Source organism: Pelobates fuscus, chromosome 8 (assembly GCF_036172605.1).
Source record: "Pelobates fuscus isolate aPelFus1 chromosome 8, aPelFus1.pri, whole genome shotgun sequence".
In the NCBI taxonomy this organism is placed as follows: domain Eukaryota; kingdom Metazoa; phylum Chordata; class Amphibia; order Anura; family Pelobatidae; genus Pelobates; species Pelobates fuscus.
Window position 1 is genome coordinate 39,261,716 of NC_086324.1, and position 21,228 is coordinate 39,282,943.

General features: G+C 42.1%; 2 protein-coding genes across 3 annotated transcripts in view; both read left to right on the forward strand.

Moving 5' to 3' along the window:
• The window catches only part of COL28A1 (collagen type XXVIII alpha 1 chain), a 78,714-nt gene extending 75,046 nt beyond the window's left edge, over positions 1 to 3,668 (forward strand). For both annotated transcript variants that reach the window (XM_063429705.1, XM_063429706.1), the window contains exons 36-37: positions 118 to 309; positions 2,719 to 3,668. In XM_063429705.1, coding sequence (XP_063285775.1) covers positions 118 to 309; positions 2,719 to 2,726 — 200 coding nt within the window. In that variant the 3' untranslated portion in view covers positions 2,727 to 3,668. The remainder of the gene's footprint in view (positions 1 to 117; positions 310 to 2,718) is intronic.
• A 9,353-nt stretch (positions 3,669 to 13,021) lies between these two features.
• The window catches only part of BBS5 (Bardet-Biedl syndrome 5), a 28,775-nt gene continuing 20,568 nt past the window's right edge, over positions 13,022 to 21,228 (forward strand). Inside the window, exon 1 of the mRNA XM_063428631.1 lies at positions 13,022 to 13,178. Coding sequence (XP_063284701.1) covers positions 13,117 to 13,178 — 62 coding nt within the window. The 5' untranslated portion in view covers positions 13,022 to 13,116. The remainder of the gene's footprint in view (positions 13,179 to 21,228) is intronic.

The following is a 21,228-nucleotide window of genomic DNA, read 5'->3' on the forward strand; positions in this document are numbered from 1 at the left end:
AGCGATAGTTTACTGTTTCACGGTGCTTTTCTATATTACCAGAGTGATTTTTACTGTATGTATGCTGTGGTCCTAAAATATATCTGTTATATATCATACTGTTTTTGTTTTCTGTAGAATATACTCAAGATGCACGCTGCATGTTGCCATTAGACCAGGGTCCCTGTAGGACATACATTATCAAATGGTATTATGACAAGCAAGCCAATTCGTGTGCACAGTTTTGGTTTGGTGGCTGCAGTGGAAATGGAAATCGTTTTGATACTGAAGATGAATGCAAGAAGGCTTGTGTGTTTGCCTTTGAAGGAGGTAAGGTGTTGTGGAAACTGCATGGTTTATACAACGTAACATTATGGTAGAGTAATATAAATTAGAAAGATATCATATCATAGAGTGAGTTTCTCTAATTTGGAATTCCAAATTACCAGCTCCTGCTGGTAAAACTGAATCCAGACCCCTGAAGTTTAAACAAAAGTTCAAGTAAACTGAAACCTCATTGAGAAATCTGTTAAAGATAATAGTAATAACAAAAAGTCTACCACTCCAAGAGATCATTGGGCTTTTTCTGACATCAAAAGGTTATGTTAAAATATTAGTATGTGCCAATAAAGTAGTAATGATTTGATTTGAAGGTATGCTGGGCTGTTTATTACAATAGTATTATGGAAATGCAAGATCATATTCCTCCTCCATCATTAAAGGAACACTCCAGGCACCATAACAATATCATTGGAATAAAGTTGTTATGGTGCCTGGAGGTCCCTGACTGGCTTAGCTTTAGGTGTTAAATTGTTCACGAACAGTTTAAACCCAAAGACCAGTATTTGGTCCCAAATTGCTCTGCCCCCTGTCCTTCTGATACTCAGAATCTTGAGGGAGGAAGTCTTGGACAGGGGCACAGCTGATTTGTTGAGGCAGTCAGCTGATGCTCTAAAACAATCAGTATTTCCCCATTCACAAAACGCACATTTCTCAACCAGTTTTGTAAATGAGGAGCAACTGATTGGCTTGGAGTGTCAGCCAATCAGTGTTGCCCCTCTCTAAGGCTTCCTCTTTCAAGATTCTGAGCAGCTTAAGGACAGGTACAGAGTGGTCAGGCACTGGATAATGGACTTCAGGGTTAACTTGTACATGCACGGTTCAATCCCTAAAGGTAAGTCAGCGCCAGAGATCATTCCAATCAAGTTGTTATGGTGCCTGGAGTGTTCACTTAGATTTGTCACAGTTCACCTTACTGTTACTATTACTATACAGCAAGAGATGAGAATTGGTCAATGAAAGAACAATTCATTTAGGACATGGTTTTCCCAGGAAGGTACTGTAGTAATCACAGGAACAGTTGTTTCAGTATCTTGAAGCCAATGTCTATCGGTAATAGGATACACAATTACACGCGCACAATTCAGGATTTCAGCTATTTCACATATAGAGGAACAGTATAGAGTATTTTGTAGCCTGCCGACGAGGATGGCAAGTGGCATCATGAGCTCCCTCTAGTGGACTACAGGCAGACTAACTAGAGTTTGCACACTAAGCTCTGAGAGTAACTAAGAACAGCAGCAATTTGTAGAAAATGTTGCAGCTCAAAGCATGTCACTCACAGTTGTCCATCGGGGAGACTAGACCACTCATTTCTTGGTGGCTGCTGTCTGCAGTTGCTGGCAAACCCACTAAAAACGGACATGTCTGGTAACTTTTAAAATAAATATATGTATTTTTTAATTTTAAATGTTTTTTGCATTATTTTTAATGCATAATCTGTATAATGAAATAACGAATATTGGGTCATTTTACGCCATAGTTTCTCTTGAAACACAAAGGGAACAAACCAGGGAGGCGATATCTTTGACTTGTCATATAACATAATCAAGGTCATTTACAATCATGAGAATTCAAAGTTTATTCAAATTTAAGACCATGGTAGTCGGACTGGATGCATAAATGATTTTTTTACATTACAGCTATTTTGACCTGAAATTTTAAATTTAGTTGGAATTCACTTTGAATTGTTGTTAAATAAACCCTAATCATGTAATATAGCACAAGGAGATGAGGATGTTATTTATGAAAAACGTTGCCTTTGTATTTAAGTATCGTGTTTATCATCGTATAGACAAGACAGTTAATTCCACAACTACTGAACTACGCATTGTGCTAGCAATACACTTTGCAAACGGAATGATAAGATTATATTATTTCATGATTTTTTCCCTACATTGTGCTGCCTAGCCAAGCATTTCTATAAGGCACGCAATCAGGGTTAGACAACTGTCTGGGATTCAAAGTGAATTTCACATCTAAGCCCACGGTAGCTGAACAGAAAGCAAATCTGACAGATTTTTTTCAATTTTGACCTTAAATTTGACATTCACTTTAAACTCTCACTTAAGTGAATAACCCTGAATGTGCTATTTGACCACATGCTAACTAGTGATGGACTGTGCACCTCACTTTACCAAGAGAAGTGTCATTTATACCTCTCTGCTGACTTAATATACAGCGGCTTAATATACAGTATTCAGACCCCGGACTGATTCTCACATTTTACTGAACAATATGCATATAGAACTTTGATCTATGTGATGCTTTATCGGAAAACATCATCTCAAAACACTGTTTTAATTCAAAATTTTGTAGGGAAAAAAAGGAAAATATGCAGTTTGCAAAAATATTCATCCCCTGTGTTAAATTGTACTTTTTCAATGTTCTGTCTTGCAGAGAAATAAGGAGGTGTCTGCAATCCCGTTAAAAGCTGATATACTCGGAAAACTGAAGGAATCAACAGCATGGGTGCACCGTTTACGTTTTTTTTTACCCCTCTGAAATGCTGCCCTAATGCTTTGTATGATTATGACATATGTGACGTGCTCCATCTATTTTGGTTTTTAACCAGTTGTTTGTTTTTGTCGGGGGAGAAAAAATGTTTTCCTATACCAAATTGGCTTCAGGCTTAATTTCTCTACTTACAAGTAAGGTTATTCAATAAAGTGTTAATTATCAGGAATTCAAACTGAATTTACATTTTTAGGCCACAATTGGCAAATTGAAAACAATTTTTTTTCCACTTTGGTTATATCGGCCTTTAATTTGAAATTCACTTTGACATCCTGATTCATAGTTTAGAGATTAACTCTCCCAGTCTCAAGGCATAAATAGACTTGACCGTAAATGTAAAGTAAGATGGCCCTATCCTCCATAAGCATCTTCTGATGAGCAAATAATATGTAGGGTTCTGCTGATAAAAAAAAAAACAAGTCCAACAGTGACCATATGTTTTTGTACTACAACTCCCATTATAGTCAAAGGGACACTCCACTTTTTTAAAAAAAAAATCAATGTTTAGTAAATATACCCCAAATGAAGACATGCATAAGTTTAGTTATGCACTTTTACATCAAGGGTATATCTAAAAGCAACTTGCAATAGCTGCAGATGCCATGCCTGCAGGCTTTGCAAGCCCTCCCCTTCTTCCAGCACATACTTATGTGGTTGTCCAATCAAAGACTACCCAATGTAGCTCAATGAGACGTCATTGCAAGGCAGCTGCTCTGGGCAATTGCTGCCTCCTGAGTTTAGCTCCACTGAGCTAAACAACCACTAACTGACAGGATCTGTTGATTGCCAACCAGGGGTGTAACCAGGTGAATTTATAAAAGTGCCAGTTTCTATTGAAAAAGAGGGCACTCTTCAAGCATAAAGCACTTCAGCAAGCTAAAGTGCTTTATGCGTTTGGAGTGTCTCTTTAACAGATAATTGATGTTTCTAATGGTGTTTGTAGTTCAATACTGGCTGTGAACAACTTTTGCAATATATATTTTTCAAAAACATTCAGGGGATCTCCGGTCGCCTTGCTTCTTAAAATTGACAAAGACCTGTGAGAGATTGAACTGTCCTTGTTATTGAAGGGACACAGTGGTTGAAGGTCTTGTAAGTTGTGTAGACAATCTATATATATATATTAATTTGGTCCTTTTTATTGTTGTTTTTTTTTTTTTTTTTATATAGTCACACCTAAATAAAGTTGTCTGTCACTCCTAACTTATATTTGACTCATTATACGTTACATTTGGATAAAATGTATCTTTTTTCATACGTGTGAGTAAATTAATTTCTGTATTTTATTTCATTTAGAATGTTTGAAATTCCTGTACATAGTTTCTATTATTTTGTTACGTGTTTTTGTTTATGTTTAAGTGGGGATGATTTATTTTCGTAGGTAGAACTAGTTTTACATCCTTTTGTTCATTACAATGATACTACACATGGATAGGAAGGTAGAATTTATGTTACCTTTTGGCAGACCTGCTCCCATTTCGCCCTATGCAGGTCTCCCACCTCCAAATCTTTACTTCTCAGTCAATACTGTTTTACAAGTCAGTAAAATTATGAACAAGACCTCATGCAAAACTGTACAAATAATAAAAAAATTCTGTATTGTTCTTATTTTGCGTGTACAACGGTTTTTGTTAAATCAATAAAATATCACCATATTAAAGATATTTTTTAATGAAATTTGAAGGCATGTCATTTTGAAACAAGGTAAAATACAAAAAGTTAAAATAAGTTCGTGTGCAGATAAAATGCAATTACATAGCTAGATGGTCTGAAGGTGGCAGAAGAAATAAAACATGCTACACTCCTCAATGAAAGAGAACAAGCTGTAAACAAACATGTACAAGTCTATTAATTAAACAGTAGGTTGAGGTGAGTTAAAAGGAACTGGCCATGTTTTGAAAAATTATACTTAAACTTGACTGAATTGCAGGTTTGTTTTTCTTACTTGGCTAAATTGGTAATCACAGCCTCAGGTCCAGCCCTCATTAACGGTTAGAACACTGGCTGGGAATACTGGCGACTATGTTTAGACTCACTGAGCAAAGCAAAGATCACATGCTTCAACACTGGACCACCAGAGATCATAGCCCCTCTCCCCGCAGAAAGCAAAGCAGCTGGAGGCAAAACACAGCAAACACATTACACACAGCTATGTGGAAGGGAGAGCAGACTATGGAGGGATAAATTAAATCCAAACAAAGACAAAATGTTGTGGTTATTGCTAAGCTGAAGAAGACAACTATTCAATTATTTATTACATGGTTTTTCCAGTCACTATTAATTTGCAAATATTTTGAGTTTAGTAAATAACCCCATTAATGTCCAGGGCTCTACGCAGGGGCCCTAACCTGAAATTATTTTGTATGTCAGAACAAGTCGGTTGTCATAACAAACAGGTAGATTGGGCTACACATTTATAAATAGATGTTCTCAACCCCTCCTGGGTGGTATATAATCTTCATCCCAGGTCATTTACCAGAGGTCTGGGAGTCTTGAGGGTTTTGCGCAATATCTTAGCTGTTCATAGAACTGCACTCTTCTGGACAGCGTTCTAAAATGTCCCACCTGGAATCTGAGGAAGCCACACCCCCAACTTGGGAGTCACTACCCTGAGTGCTCCCATATGGGACTACCTTTCTAGCTCTTCTTTCAGTCCTTGGTATGTGTCCATCTTCATGTTCCTTCTTCCTAATGTTATAGTGACTTAGTATTGCCACATCCACAACGACTTTAGTCTTCTGCTTCTTGTCTACCACCACGATGTCAGGTTGGTTGGCCAGTACTTGCTTGTCTATCTGGATCTGAAAGTCCCACAGGATCTCAACCATGTCATTCTCAACTATTATTTGTGGTATCTCCCATCTAGACTTAGGCAAGTCCAGCCCATATACTGTACAGATGTTTCAGTACCAACTCCGAGCAACTTGGTTGTGCATCTCAGGTTATGCTGTTCCTGCTAACATCTGAACCCAGCTACTATGTGCTGGATTAAAAAAATAGGTTTGTGCACACCCAGAAGTTTCTTCAGCAGGTAGACTTCATTGTGGAGAACATTTAGACTTTTCGAGTCCCCTAAACCTTTGTCAAGTTAGGGGAGCCGAATTGTTGTCTAAATTTTTGTACCCCACAATAAAGTCTACCTACTAAAGAAACTACTGGGTGTGCCCAAACCTACTTTTTTTTGTTACACAGGATTTGTCTGGGCTGGGGCTGTCCCTGTTTTGGAGCACCCTAGTGGGAGTTCTCCCTGAGAATGTGTGTGCACAAGGTCCTCTGGAAATTCTACAAGACTATGTGCTGGATTGTCTAATAGGCCTTTTTGGAGAGTCTGCCCCTTTAATTTTGCATGGTGTGGTAGACACCCACTTCTATTGATCTGGTTCTAAGTGCCGGCTTCTGTGCTGCTAGGATTAGTGCCTCAGTGCTGTCTTTCAGTCCTGCCATGTGAGCTAGTTCCACTATATGATGGTGGTATTTAATTTAACTTAATGTCGGTGCCACTCGTGTCCACCCCCGACCTGGATGACTTAATCAGAATTGATCATCTCAGCCAATCACAATGCTTTCCCATAGGAAAACATTTGATTGGCTGAGATCCTCAATTCTGAGGATCTCAGCCAAGGAGGCAGGGTGGAGCCAAACATCACCATGGCCAATCATCATCTCCTCATAGAGATATCATAAATATCATAATAATAATAATAATAGAGATGTATTTAATCAATGCATCTCTATGGGAAAAGTTCAGCATCTCCATGCGGGGCGTGGAGACCCTGAATGTCAGTGCTGCACTGAGCAGCACTGCCCCAAAAGTACCTCTAGTGGCTGAGGAGTGGCCACTAGAGGTGTTCCTAGGCTGTAATGTAAACACGTCCTATTCTCTGAAAAAGCAGTGTTTACAGCAAAAAGTCTGTAGGGACTGAATATACTCATCCGAACAACTACAATATGCTGTAGTTGTTGCGGTGATTATTATGTCCCTTTAATCTTTAAATTCACTTTGAATTCTCACCTTTGGTGAATAACCTTGTTTGACTACTTACTCTAGGAGGGTGCAAGGGCACTCCCTGCAGCATATCCACTACAGTACACTGTAATGGTTACGCTGCTTACATTATTGGTTTGACACCATGTATCCCATGCTCTCAGCCCATTGTTACCATCACATGCTCTTTTACCCAAATCAGCCCATTGTTACCATCCCATGCTCTTTTACCCAAATCAGCCCATTGTTACCATCCCATGCTCTTTAACCTAATCAGCCCATTATTACCATCCCATGCTCTTTAACCTAATCAGCCCATTATTACCATCCCATGCTCTTTTACCCAAATTAGCCCATTATTACCATCCCATGCTCTTTTACCCAAATTAGCCCATTGTTACCATCCCATGCTCTTTTACCCAAATTAGCCCATTGTTACCATCCCATGCTCTTTTACCCAAATCAGTCCATTGTTACCATCCCATGCTCTTTAACCTAATCAGCCCATTATTACCATCCCATGCTCTTTTACCCAAATTAGCCCATTATTACCATCCCATGCTCTTTTACCCAAATTAGCCCATTATTACCATCCCATGCTCTTTAACCTAATCAGCCCATTATTACCATCCCATGCTCTTTTACCCAAATTAGCCCATTATTACCACCCCATGCTCTTTTACTCAAATCAGCCCATTGTTACCATCCCATGCTCTTTTACCCAAATTAGCCCATTGTTACCATCCCATGCTCTTTTACCCAAATTAGCCCATTATTACCATCCCATGCTCTTTTACCCAAATCAGCCCATTGTTACCATCCCATGCTCTTTTACCCAAATCAGCCCATTATTACCATCCCATGCTCTTTTACCCAAATTAGCCCATTGTTACCATCCCATGCTCTTTTACCCAAATTAGCCCATTATTACCATCCCATGCTCTTTTACTCAAATCAGCCCATTGTTACCATCCCATGCTCTTTTACCCAAATTAGCCCATTGTTACCATCCCATGCTCTTTTACCCAAATCAGCGCATTGTTACCATCCCATGTTCTTTAACCTAATCAGCCCATTATTACCATCCCATGCTCTTTTACCCAAATCAGCGCATTGTTACCATCCCATGCTCTTTAACCTAATCAGCCCATTATTACCATCTCATGCTCTTTTACCCAAATCAGCGCATTGTTACCACCCCATGCTCTTTTACCCAAATTAGCCCATTATTACCATCCCATGCTCTTTTACCCAAATCAGCGCATTGTTACCATCCCATGCTCTTTAACCTAATCAGCCCATTATTACCATCCCATGCTCTTTTACCCAAATTAGCCCATTATTACCATCCCATGCTCTTTTACCCAAATCAGCGCATTGTTACCATCCCATGCTCTTTTACCCAAATCAGCCCATTGTTACCATCCCATGCTCTTTTACCCAAATCAGCGCATTGTTACCATCCCATGCTCTTTAACCTAATCAGCCCATTATTACCATCCCATGCTCTTTTACCCAAATCAGCCCATTGTTACCATCCCATGCTCTTTTACCCAAATCAGCCCATTGTTACCATCCCATGCTCTTTAACCTAATCAGCCCATTATTACCATCCCATGCTCTTTAACCTAATCAGCCCATTATTACCATCCCATGCTCTTTTACCCAAATCAGCCCATTGTTACCATCCCATGCTCTTTTACCCAAATCAGCCCATTGTTACCATCCCATGCTCTTTTACCCAAATTAGCCCATTGTTACCATCCCATGCTCTTTTACCCAAATCAGTCCATTGTTACCATCCCATGCTGCTCTTTAACCTAATCAGCCCATTATTACCATCCCATGCTCTTTTACCCAAATTAGCCCATTATTACCATCCCATGCTCTTTTACCCTATTTAGCCCATTATTACCATCCCATGCTCTTTTACCCAAATTAGCCCATTATTACCACCCCATGCTCTTTTACTCAAATCAGCCCATTGTTACCATCCCATGCTCTTTTACCCAAATCAGCCCATTGTTACCATCCCATGCTCTTTTACCCAAATCAGCCCATTATTACCATCCCATGCTCTTTTACCCAAATTACCCCATTGTTACCATCCCATGCTCTTTTACCCAAATTAGCCCATTATTACCATCCCATGCTCTTTTACTCAAATCAGCCCATTGTTACCATCCCATGCTCTTTTACCCAAATTAGCCCATTGTTACCATCCCATGCTCTTTTACCCAAATCAGCGCATTGTTACCATCCCATGCTCTTTAACCTAATCAGCCCATTATTACCATCCCATGCTCTTTTACCCAAATCAGCGCATTGTTACCATCCCATGCTCTTTAACCTAATCAGCCCATTATTACCATCTCATGCTCTTTTACCCAAATCAGCGCATTGTTACCACCCCATGCTCTTTTACCCAAATTAGCCCATTATTACCATCCCATGCTCTTTTACCCAAATCAGCGCATTGTTACCATCCCATGCTCTTTAACCTAATCAGCCCATTATTACCATCCCATGCTCTTTTACCCAAATTAGCCCATTATTACCATCCCATGCTCTTTTACCCAAATCAGCGCATTGTTACCATCCCATGCTCTTTTACCCACATCAGCCCATTGTTACCATCCCATGCTCTTTTACCCAAATCAGCGCATTGTTACCATCCCATGCTCTTTAACCTAATCAGCCCATTATTACCATCCCATGCTCTTTTACCCAAATCAGCCCATTGTTACCATCCCATGCTCTTTTACCCAAATCAGCCCATTGTTACCATCCCATGCTCTTTAACCTAATCAGCCCATTATTACCATCCCATGCTCTTTAACCTAGTCAGCCCATTATTACCATCCCATGCTCTTTTACCCAAATCAGCCCATTGTTACCATCCCATGCTCTTTTACCCAAATCAGCCCATTGTTACCATCCCATGCTCTTTTACCCAAATTAGCCCATTGTTACCATCCCATGCTCTTTTACCCAAATCAGTCCATTGTTACCATCCCATGCTGCTCTTTAACCTAATCAGCCCATTATTACCATCCCATGCTCTTTTACCCAAATTAGCCCATTATTACCATCCCATGCTCTTTTACCCAAATTAGCCCATTATTACCATCCCATGCTCTTTTACCCAAATTAGCCCATTATTACCACCCCATGCTCTTTTACTCAAATCAGCCCATTGTTACCATCCCATGCTCTTTTACCCAAATCAGCGCATTGTTACCACCCCATGCTCTTTTACCCAAATTAGCCCATTATTACCATCCCATGCTCTTTTACCCAAATCAGCGCATTGTTACCATCCCATGCTCTTTAACCTAATCAGCCCATTATTACCATCCCATGCTCTTTTACCCAAATTAGCCCATTATTACCATCCCATGCTCTTTTACCCAAATCAGCGCATTGTTACCATCCCATGCTCTTTTACCCAAATCAGCCCATTGTTACCATCCCATGCTCTTTTACCCAAATCAGCGCATTGTTACCATCCCATGCTCTTTAACCTAATCAGCCCATTATTACCATCCCATGCTCTTTTACCCAAATCAGCCCATTGTTACCATCCCATGCTCTTTTACCCAAATCAGCCCATTGTTACCATCCCATGCTCTTTAACCTAATCAGCCCATTATTACCATCCCATGCTCTTTAACCTAGTCAGCCCATTATTACCATCCCATGCTCTTTTACCCAAATCAGCCCATTGTTACCATCCCATGCTCTTTTACCCAAATCAGCCCATTGTTACCATCCCATGCTCTTTTACCCAAATTAGCCCATTGTTACCATCCCATGCTCTTTTACCCAAATCAGTCCATTGTTACCATCCCATGCTGCTCTTTAACCTAATCAGCCCATTATTACCATCCCATGCTCTTTTACCCAAATTAGCCCATTATTACCATCCCATGCTCTTTTACCCAAATTAGCCCATTATTACCATCCCATGCTCTTTTACCCAAATTAGCCCATTATTACCACCCCATGCTCTTTTACTCAAATCAGCCCATTGTTACCATCCCATGCTCTTTTACCCAAATTAGCCCATTGTTACCATCCCATGCTCTTTTACCCAAATTAGCCCATTATTACCATCCCATGCTCTTTTACCCAAATCAGCCCATTGTTACCATCCCATGCTCTTTTACCCAAATCAGACCATTATTACCATCCCATGCTCTTTTACCCAAATCAGCCCATTGTTACCATCCCATGCTCTTTTACCCAAATCAGCCCATTATTACCATCCCATGCTCTTTTACCCAAATTAGCCCATTGTTACCATCCCATGCTCTTTTACCCAAATTAGCCCATTATTACCATCCCATGCTCTTTTACTCAAATCAGCCCATTGTTACCATCCCATGCTCTTTTACCCAAACCAGCCCATTATTACCACCCCATGCTCTTTACCCAAACCAGCCCATTATTACCACCCCATGCTCTTTACCCAAACCAGCCCATTATTACCATCTCATGCACTTTTACCCAAATCAGCCCATTATTACCATCCCATGCTCTTTTACCCAAATCAGCCCATTATTACCATCCCATGCTCTTTTACCCAAATCAGCCCATTATTACCATCTCATGCTCTTTAACCTAATCAGCCCATTATTACCATCTCATGCTCTTTAACCTAATCAGCCCATTATTACCATCTCATGCTCTTTAACCTAATCAGCCCATTATTACCATCCCATGCTCTTTTACCCAAATTAGCTAATTATTACCATCCCATGCTTTCACCCAAATTAGCCTGAAGAGGATGCTGCATGGGAATAAGGTCATGGACATAACATTTAAAAATGTTGATTCACTAGCTACAACTAGAACAGTGCAAAAATGCACCAAAAACCAGGAGCTGCTCAAGTCCCCCTCCACTTAACTCCCAAGTGTCCCTATTTGAGGGTGACATGCTGAGTCTGCAAACTCTATCCCTGTCTACTATGTATAAAAATGCAGTCAGGGAAGAAATGGGAATTCTTTACCATAACCACAACAGCTCATGTTATGCTTAATTTCCAAGGGGTAGGGGACCTCTTTTACCCTGATTTGAGTGCTCTTGGGAAAAATTTTTTTTAAAAAAAACCACTAGTAACGCCCTATCATTCTAGCTCACTATGAAGAAAAACAAATGGGTGTACTGATGTAATGGACTAATGGTGAACTAAAAATCCAAAGATCCAAATTGCATCATTGGGCACCAAGCTGCAGAGCTTAGAGGAGGGATTCAGGATGTTTAAGTTAATTATCAAGTCAAACTCAATATATTACTCTCCAGCAAGCTTGGTACCCATTAACCACTCTTACTGTAATATTGGAGAGAAAATACACTTAGAACTCCCACTCTAACACTATGATACACCCATCACTGACTGCACTATGATACACCCATCACTGACTGCACTATCATGCACCCATCACTGACTGCACTATGATACACCCATCACTGACTGCACTATGATACACCCACCACTGACTGCACCATGATACACCCACCACTGACTGCACCATGATACACCCACCACTGACTGCACCATGATACACCCACCACTGACTGCACTATCATACACCCACCGCTGACTGCACTATCATACACCCACCGCTGACTGCACTATCATACACCCACCGCTGACTGCACTATCATACACCCACCGCTGACTGCACTATCATACACCCACCGCTGACTGCACCATGATACACCCACCGCTGACTGCACCATGATTCACCCATCGCTGACCGCACCATGATACACCCATCATTGACTGCACCATGATACACCCATCACTGACTGCACCATGATACACCCATCATTGACTGCACCATGATACACCCATCACTGAGTGCACCATGATACACCCATCACTGAGTGCACTATTATACACCCACCACTGACTGCAAGACTCACTATGGCCTTATCACAGCAGTATCAGCGCGCAAGCGCAATACATCTGCCTCCTCCAGCAGTATCAGTGCGCATGCGCAATACATCAGCCTCCTCCAGGAGTATCAGTGCGCATGCGCAATACATCAGCCAGCCTCGAACTCGGCTTCTTCCACAGCGTTCTGCGCAGCTGCTGCCTAGATGTGACCTGCGTGCGCCCCAGGCTCGCGGTGTGCGCATGCGCCTGGGAGCTGCCTGCGCAGGCTTCTCTATAACTTACTACGCATGCGCTGTGGATTTGGTTGCCAAGTCAACCACTGGCTTCTTCTTAGCTGGTCTCTAAATCCGGTGCTGAGAAGTCCAGAGATCCCAGGGACACCTCGGCACCATGATTTCCGTACTGGACGCCATATGGGAGGACCGGGATATCCGCTTCGATATCACACCCCAGTGAGTGGTTACGGGGCCGGGAGTTAAACGAACCTCGGTTCGGCGCTGTGACGTCACTAACAGGGGCCCTGTGTTAATACAGACACCCCCCCCCGGCCAAAGGCTGCCTGTCTTAGAACTACAACTCCCATGATGCATTGGTGCGCCTGAAGGCTAGCAAGGTGTCAGTGGGAGGGTGATTGCTGTGTGACAGACACTAACAGGGTTACTCACTAAAGTGGGAATTCAATGTAAACTCTGCAATGCTCTCACTTGGTCTGTTTTAACCTAAAAAAAAATGAAATTTAAATTCCCACCAATCCACACTGTGGTGTATAACCCTGTGCAGCTGCCATGTCCGCCATGTTTTCCTGAACACAAATTATTTGTGCGTGTTGACAGGCAGACAGACAGACAGACAGACAGTGCGTAAAAAGTGCCGCCTTGCAGCAATATACTGAGGTTATAGGCTACTGCTGCCGTGAATGATTCATCGTTTAATTTCCTACCCGCAGTGTTAGAATTATCCATAATACCGAGCCGCACTTTTATACATTTAGGGAAACAAGTTAAACTTGGAAACCTAAACAGGCACGTCGCTGGCATCTCGTTTATTAGGGATGAGGGGAAAAGTGAGCTTATTCGTGGTCCAAGAAAAGTTCCAATAAGTCTTATTTTGATTACTAGTGTTCTATACAGAGGACAAATTCTGCAATACACTATGCAGTGACCGATGGGTATAAAGCAAGTAAGACGAAACCAGTTTGGCAGTTTCAGACTGACAGAATAGGTTTTAAGAGCCGTCCCAGCAAGCTTGCATGATAAATGACAGTACTCATTACCTGATTTTTGTGTGGTGGATTCCAGAGGCAATGAGCAGTGTAAGACTATAATGGAAATTAGGAAGGCTATATGTTAGTTTGAAGCGCTCACAAAAATACAAAAGGAATTTGTGCTCCTGTAAACTTAAAGGGACACTATAGTCACCAGAACAACTACAGCTTATTTTATTTGGTCTAGTGAGTATAGTCTCTCGCTGCAGGCTTTTTGCAGTAAAAAAAAAAAAAAAGTCCAATGGCCACTCCTCAGATGGCTGCTAGGGGTGCTTCCTGGGGCAGTCCTGCACAGTGTGCAGCACTACTGATACCGGAGAAACTGACGGAAGCCAAGCACAGAGAGATGGACACAGGTTTCTTCAGGAAGGAAGAGATTCTTTATTGGATCACCGATCGGGACTCAGAGGGACTAGCGTCACCAAAATACAGCAAAGTCTGAGTACTGAATACATAGAGTACATTCCTTATATAGCACTGTAGCTCCTCCCACAATTAACTACACCCACACATACCCTTAACCTATTTAATAAATAGAGTCTAAACTCATCCATCCGGTCTAACCACGTGGCTCATCTGATACAAAGGAGAGGGACGCGTAATTCCAGTTCTTACATTCCTGCACCTGGTCAGTACAGTGATAACAGTATCTTAGCTACGTGTAATTAACTAACTGATACTACAAACACATATACATACATATGCCTTGTGGCAATCTTAGCCTGCTAAACTTGTATTTTACTGGAATTACATCACATTCCCCCCTTTGATGCCTCTGATATTTCACAATTACTTGAGGCATCACTTAACCTTGGTTTGCATATACCTCAGGTTACCATGAACCAGACCAGACTTATCTTATGATGTGAATCTTTTAACACTCATCTTCCTGCATTGGTTCTCCTTGATCTAGAGCCTTATACTTATATATATCGCCATTATCTGTGCAGCAGCCTTCCTCTCTGCTATACTTCCTATCAGGCTTTGCACAGACCTAACTACTAAGGGTATAAGACACGGTAGGAGTAGACACAACAGTAAAATCAGTAGGACTCCACCTACCACTGCCTTAAGCCCTCCAAACCACTCATACCAGCTACCAAACCAACTACTTGGATTGTACCCTTTCCATACCTGAGTAGGCACATGCACTAGTTTAACCATATGGCTAGTAAGCTCAGCTATTGCTTGCCCTTCGTCATCTATTTGAAGACAGCAATTGCTCAGGTTAAACTTCCCACATACACCTCCCTCTACTGCCAAAAGGTAATCCAAGGCTAATCTATTTTGGTACACTGCTGTCCTCATCCTGGTATTATGCTTCGCTAGAAGATTGAGTGCTTGTGAGGTCTCATTAGTAATAATCTCAACCACCGCCTGTAATCTTATAATACGGTTGAGCATATAAATTGGGGTTCTATAACCAAAGGTACCATCTTCTGCCCACGTGGCTGGCCCATAATAATCTATGATACGCTGGGGAGGCCATTCATTATCTTCCCAGGTGCCTATCTCTAAGGGTCCCCTTTTCTTCCTATGATTCACATCATACACTTTAACACCTAAAGTCTCACCTGTTTCAATCGGTAACAAGAAGAAGGATGGTTTGAGCATACCCAACACACATGCCCCTTCCCAGTCCTGTGGCAACTCCGAATAGGCTTTCTTACCACAGATCCAGTACAAATTTGCTGGGGCTCTCCAGGTAGATGTGATGGATAAATCAAACCACACATCCTTTAAACTGGCATATCTAGCAAACGGGTTAGATGGTTCTGAGACATTTGAAGCCGACCACCAAGTTGTATTTTTAGTATCATCATCATAAGCTTTTTGCCCTAGACAAGTTAATTCTCCTACAGAAGTATTATACATTATTCCTTTCCTTGCTATGCAAACATAACCTATGATGGAGGTCTTTAATCTCCACTCAGATTTACCTCTAACACTCAAATGATAATCGGCTTGTGTAGATATTAGTTGGTCAACTGCCTCAGAACCGGACATTACCTCCTTTGCTTCCCAAGGCCATTGGTCTCCCATGTTAGTACCTCCACACACATAGCAGTTGGTAACATTAAGACTACCGGCAATACTTTCAGCTAGGTCAATGAACAGGTTTTTAGCGTTATGGGGGATCTTATTATCTATACTCATCTCTTCATAAAAGGAATGGTATACTTGATGAGTCTGGGAGGATACCGTATCAGTCTCTATTCCTATAAACAATAATGTCCCAGGATCTAAACCCGTCCCGTATATCTGAAACCCAAATAAATTTCCATACTTATCTAGGAACTTGTCGGGGTTATTAATAAGTATATGGACTGGGTTGCATTCCATAGACTTACAATAAGGGCTAGTCGGCAACTTAGTCACTATCATGTCTTTATCTACTGTCTGTCCCCAAGTCGCCCACCCCACACAAGACCAATATGGACAAAAGTTATAGTCTTTATTTGGGCATCTAGGACTCACATATTTATTTTTACTACTGGGACAAATATATTTATCATTAGACCCATACGTCCTCTCCCATCTAAGATCCCCACATACATTCCACGGTTTTCTACCACTTGATATCGCCTTACATGCATCAAATAGCAGAACACCCGAAGAATGTACGGATTCTAACACCGTCTTATTAATTAGGGTCCCCTGAGGATCTCCATTCCTGAGAGTCAACCAAATTGTACGAGGTTGATACTCTGGACTGAAGCACTTAGGTTCTCCTACTCCTAAATGGCACACACTATAGTCTATATTTAGGTATCTACATCTTGATACCTCTCCTTTACATTCGTATTGTGAATGCCAAATTAGGGTTTGGGAAATATGGTTACCTGTTCTCGTAGTCTTAATGCATACCTCACAGCTAGGAGTGTCGGTACCTCTACCTTCCTGAATATAAAAACACATATAAATAAACACAATCAAAAGCACATCTTTCGCCGTCATCCTCAGTCTTCGTCCGTGCGATGGAACCTCAGCTTCCAGGATGTGAGGGCTGCAGGGAATGGAGTTCTGCTCGTCTTCACAGGTGTCCCTTCGAGACTTTCCTGGCTTATACACTATGTGTTGGTAAGCGGACAGGCTTTATTATGGCCTTCTCACTCACACCTGTAACAATAAAATTTGTAATCCACAATAATTCCTCGTTACTCCGACTGAGTAGTGCGTTTCAACCGGATCTTGCAGGGATTCTCTGGATCTGCTGTAATTTGCCAAGAATCGACTGCTGCTGGTTTAACCCTGGAGTGATGTATCCACGGAGTTACTTCAGGCAACTTTTATCACTGTAGGGGTAGACAAAAGAACAACATAAGGACCTCTCCACTTGGGCCCTAACGGTACATTATTCCACTCTTTAATCCACACTTGGTCTCCTGGATGATAACTATGAACAGGGGGATAAATATTCACAGGTAATCTATCTTGTACCCATTTCTGTACCTCCTCCATAGTCTTACCCAACTCTACAACCTGCTGCCGGGTAATTCCTTCTCCCAACTGACTCAAGTCCCCCCTTAAGTTACCAAGTACGGGAGGTGGTCGCCCATACATGATTTCAAAAGGAGAGAGGCCCATCCTTCTGGTAGGGGTACTGCGGATTCGCAATAAAGCTATGGGTAAGAGAACGTTCCACTTAAGTTGGGTTTCCTGACACATTTTAGCCAACTGGTTCTTTATAGTTCTATTCATTCTCTCTACCTTACCAGAACTCTGGGGTCTATATGCAGTATGAAGCCTCCACTTTATACCAAGCATATGAGTCAGTTGTTGTAGGCACTGATGAACAAAAGCTGGACCATTGTCCGATCCTATAGAACAGGGTAGTCCATATCGGGGTATTATTTCTCGTAGCAGGAATCTTACAACTTCTCCTGCTTTCTCTGTACGAGTAGGACATGCTTCTACCCAGCCTGAATAGGTGCACACAATTACCAACAGGTAACGATGTCCACCCGATTTAGGCATTACTGTAAAGTCTATTTGTAGATCGGACATGGGGAGTCCCCCCATAAACTGGACTCCTGGTGGCTTTACTGGTCCTTGTCTTGCATTATTCTTAGCACACGTTACACATCTGCGTACAATGGCCTGAGTCAAGTTGGACAATCTTGGTATGTAGAAATGTTTCCTGAGAGATTCTTCAGTACTGTCTCTCCCAGAATGTGTCCCGTTGTGATAATTTTGGACAATTTCTACCGCTAGTGATGCTGGTATGACTATTCTTCCATCTTCTAGCTGATACCACTTGTTCTCCAAATACTTTCCCGGTTCAGTCTTTAACCACTCCTCTTCTTGAGCTGTATAAACTGGAGTCCATTGGGACAGTGGAGTTGGTATAAGAGCAGCTATATGCCCCACATACTCCTGTCTTCCTGATTCAGCAGCACGCTTAGCTGCACTATCTGCCATCCGATTTCCCTTGGTTACATCACCATCTCCTCTCAGATGCGCTCGACAATGTATGATACCGACTTCTTTCGGCTCCCACACTGCTTCCAATAGTTGTAGGATTTCAGCTGCGTACTTGATTTCTTTGCCTTCTGAATTCAGTAGTCCTCTTTCTTTATACAAAGCTCCGTGGGCATGAGTGGTTAAAAACGCATACTTAGAGTCCGTATAGATATTTACTCTTAAACCTTCAGCCAATTGTAACGCTCGTGTTAGTGCTATTAATTCTGCCTTTTGTGCTGATGTTCCTTTCGCCAGTGGCCGAGCTTCTATCACCTTGTCTATTGTTGTCACTGCATATCCTGCATAGCGGATCCCTTCTTTCACATAACTACTGCCGTCGGTGTAATATTGAACATCGGGGTTCTGGATGGGAAAATCACGAAGATCTGGTCTACTTGAAAATACTTCATCCATTACTTCCAAACAATCATGTTGACTTTCAGTAGGTTGCGGCAAAAGGGTAGCTGGATTTAAGGTGTTTACAGTCTCTAAATGCACTCTTGGGTTTTCACACAACATTGCTTGATACTTGGTCATACGGCTGTTACTAAACCAATGATTTCCTTTGTAATCCAACAACGTCTGTACTGCATGTGGGACTCGTACATAAAGTTCTTGACCCAGAGTGAGTTTATCGGCTTCAGCTACTAGCAGGGCGGCTGCAGCTACGGCTCTTAGACAAGGTGGAAGTCCGCTGGCCACTGCATCCAGTTGCTTAGACATGTAGGCAACAGGTCTTTGCCATGATCCCAAGTACTGTGTCAATACTCCCACAGCCATTCTTCTTTGCTCGTGTACATATAAGTAGAATGGTCGTGTGTGATCAGGTAGACCTAATGCTGGGGCACTCATCAAAGCCTTCTTCACATCTTCAAATGCCGTTTGCTGTTCTTGGGTCCATAAGAAGGGGTCGTGCTCTGTACCTTTGATGGCTGCGTACAGAGGTTTTGCCAGTATCGCATAGCTGGGAATCCATATCCTACAGAAGCCTGCTGCCCCCAAGAATTCTCGCACTTGTCTTCTATTCTTGGGTATTGGTATTTGGCAGACAGCTTCTTTTCTCTCTGGCCCCATAATCCTTTGACCTTCAGAGATATGGAATCCCAGATACTTGACAGTTGGCAAACACAACTGAGCCTTCTTCCTGGACACCTTGTATCCTGCCTTCCAGAGAATATGTAGTAGATCGTGCGTTGCTTGCTGACATTTTTCTTTTGTAACTGCTGCTATCAACAAGTCATCTACATATTGTAACAATACACATTCTCCTGGGATAGACTCGAAATCCAGTAGATCTTGACTTAGAGCTGAACCAAATAGGGTAGGTGAATTTTTAAACCCTTGGGGCAGTCTTGTCCAAGTCATTTGGCGTTTTGAGCCCGTTACAGCGTTCTCCCATTGGAAAGCGAAAATACATTGGCTTTCTGCGGCAATTCGGAGGCAAAAGAAGGCATCTTTGAGATCTAAGACTGTGAAGTAAGTAGCCCCGCCCGGAATTAAAGCAAGCAGGTTATATGGATTGGGTACAACTGGATGTATGCTAACAACCGCATCATTGACTGCTCTTAAGTCCTGTACAGGTCGATACTCATCTGTACCGGGCTTTTGAACAGGCAGCAATGGGGTGTTCCAGGGGGAAGTACAGAATTTTAGGATACCATACCGTATGAACTTATCCAGATAGGATTGGATGTTCTTCTTAGCCTTCTGCGGAATGTGATATTGTCTTAGGCTCACTGGATAAACCCCATGTTTCAGTTCAATTTTTATTGGTGGAATATTGCGGGCCAGTCCTGGTGGGTTGTTCTCTGCCCAAACTCCTGGTATGTTAAACAATGTCTCATCACTCCTAGGGTTTTGGCTAGTCAACACTGTATAAAGTCGCCACTCTTCTTCCTTTGGTACGGATAAAGTCATAATACCTGAAGGTCCATTAAACTTTAAGGATGTTGTTCCATTTGGTAGGAACGTAATCTGCGCTTGTAATTTTGATAGCATATCACGTCCCAGCAATTGGACTGGACATTCAGGCATATAAAGGAATTGGTGTTTTACTACGTGGCCTCCCAATGTACAGAGTCGACTTTTAAGAACCGGTTTTTCAGCACTTCTTCCAGTTGCTCCTATCACAGTAATAGTCCTTCCAGATGGAGGAGCAACTAGATTAGTCACCACTGAATGTTCAGCACCAGTGTCGATCATGAACGCACTCCTTTTCCCCCCTATTGATACATCGACCATAGGCTCCGCTCGACCAAGGGGGATGGAGCCCGGTCGGTATCAATAGTCCTCCATGACAGTGTCAGCCAATCCTACAAAGTCCCTACCTTCTCTATCGCGGGACCTTTGCGCTGCTGGAATATACCTGTCTTCCCTAACACTTCCTCTGTTCCCATTACTCCCTCTATAACCATTACTCCCTCCGGGGCCTCCTCTACCTCTCGCTCTACCTCTAAAGTTTCCGTAGCCTGCCCTGGGTTGGTCTCTCTCGTACTGCTCTCTTTGCGGACATTCGTTCCTCCAATGCCCTTCTTCCTTGCAATACGCGCATTGATCCCTACTCAAAGGCTCCCTACTCCATCTATTATTGCCTCTATCTGGGCCCCGTTTATCTACGCCTGCGATCGCTACCGCTAGCATATCAGCCTTTTTACGCATCTTGCGCTCTTCCTCTTTCTTACTTTCTGTATCCCTGTTCATATAGACCTTATTTGCTACCTCCATTAGTTGGGTGATGGACATACCTGCAAACCCTTCTAACTTTTGTAGCTTGC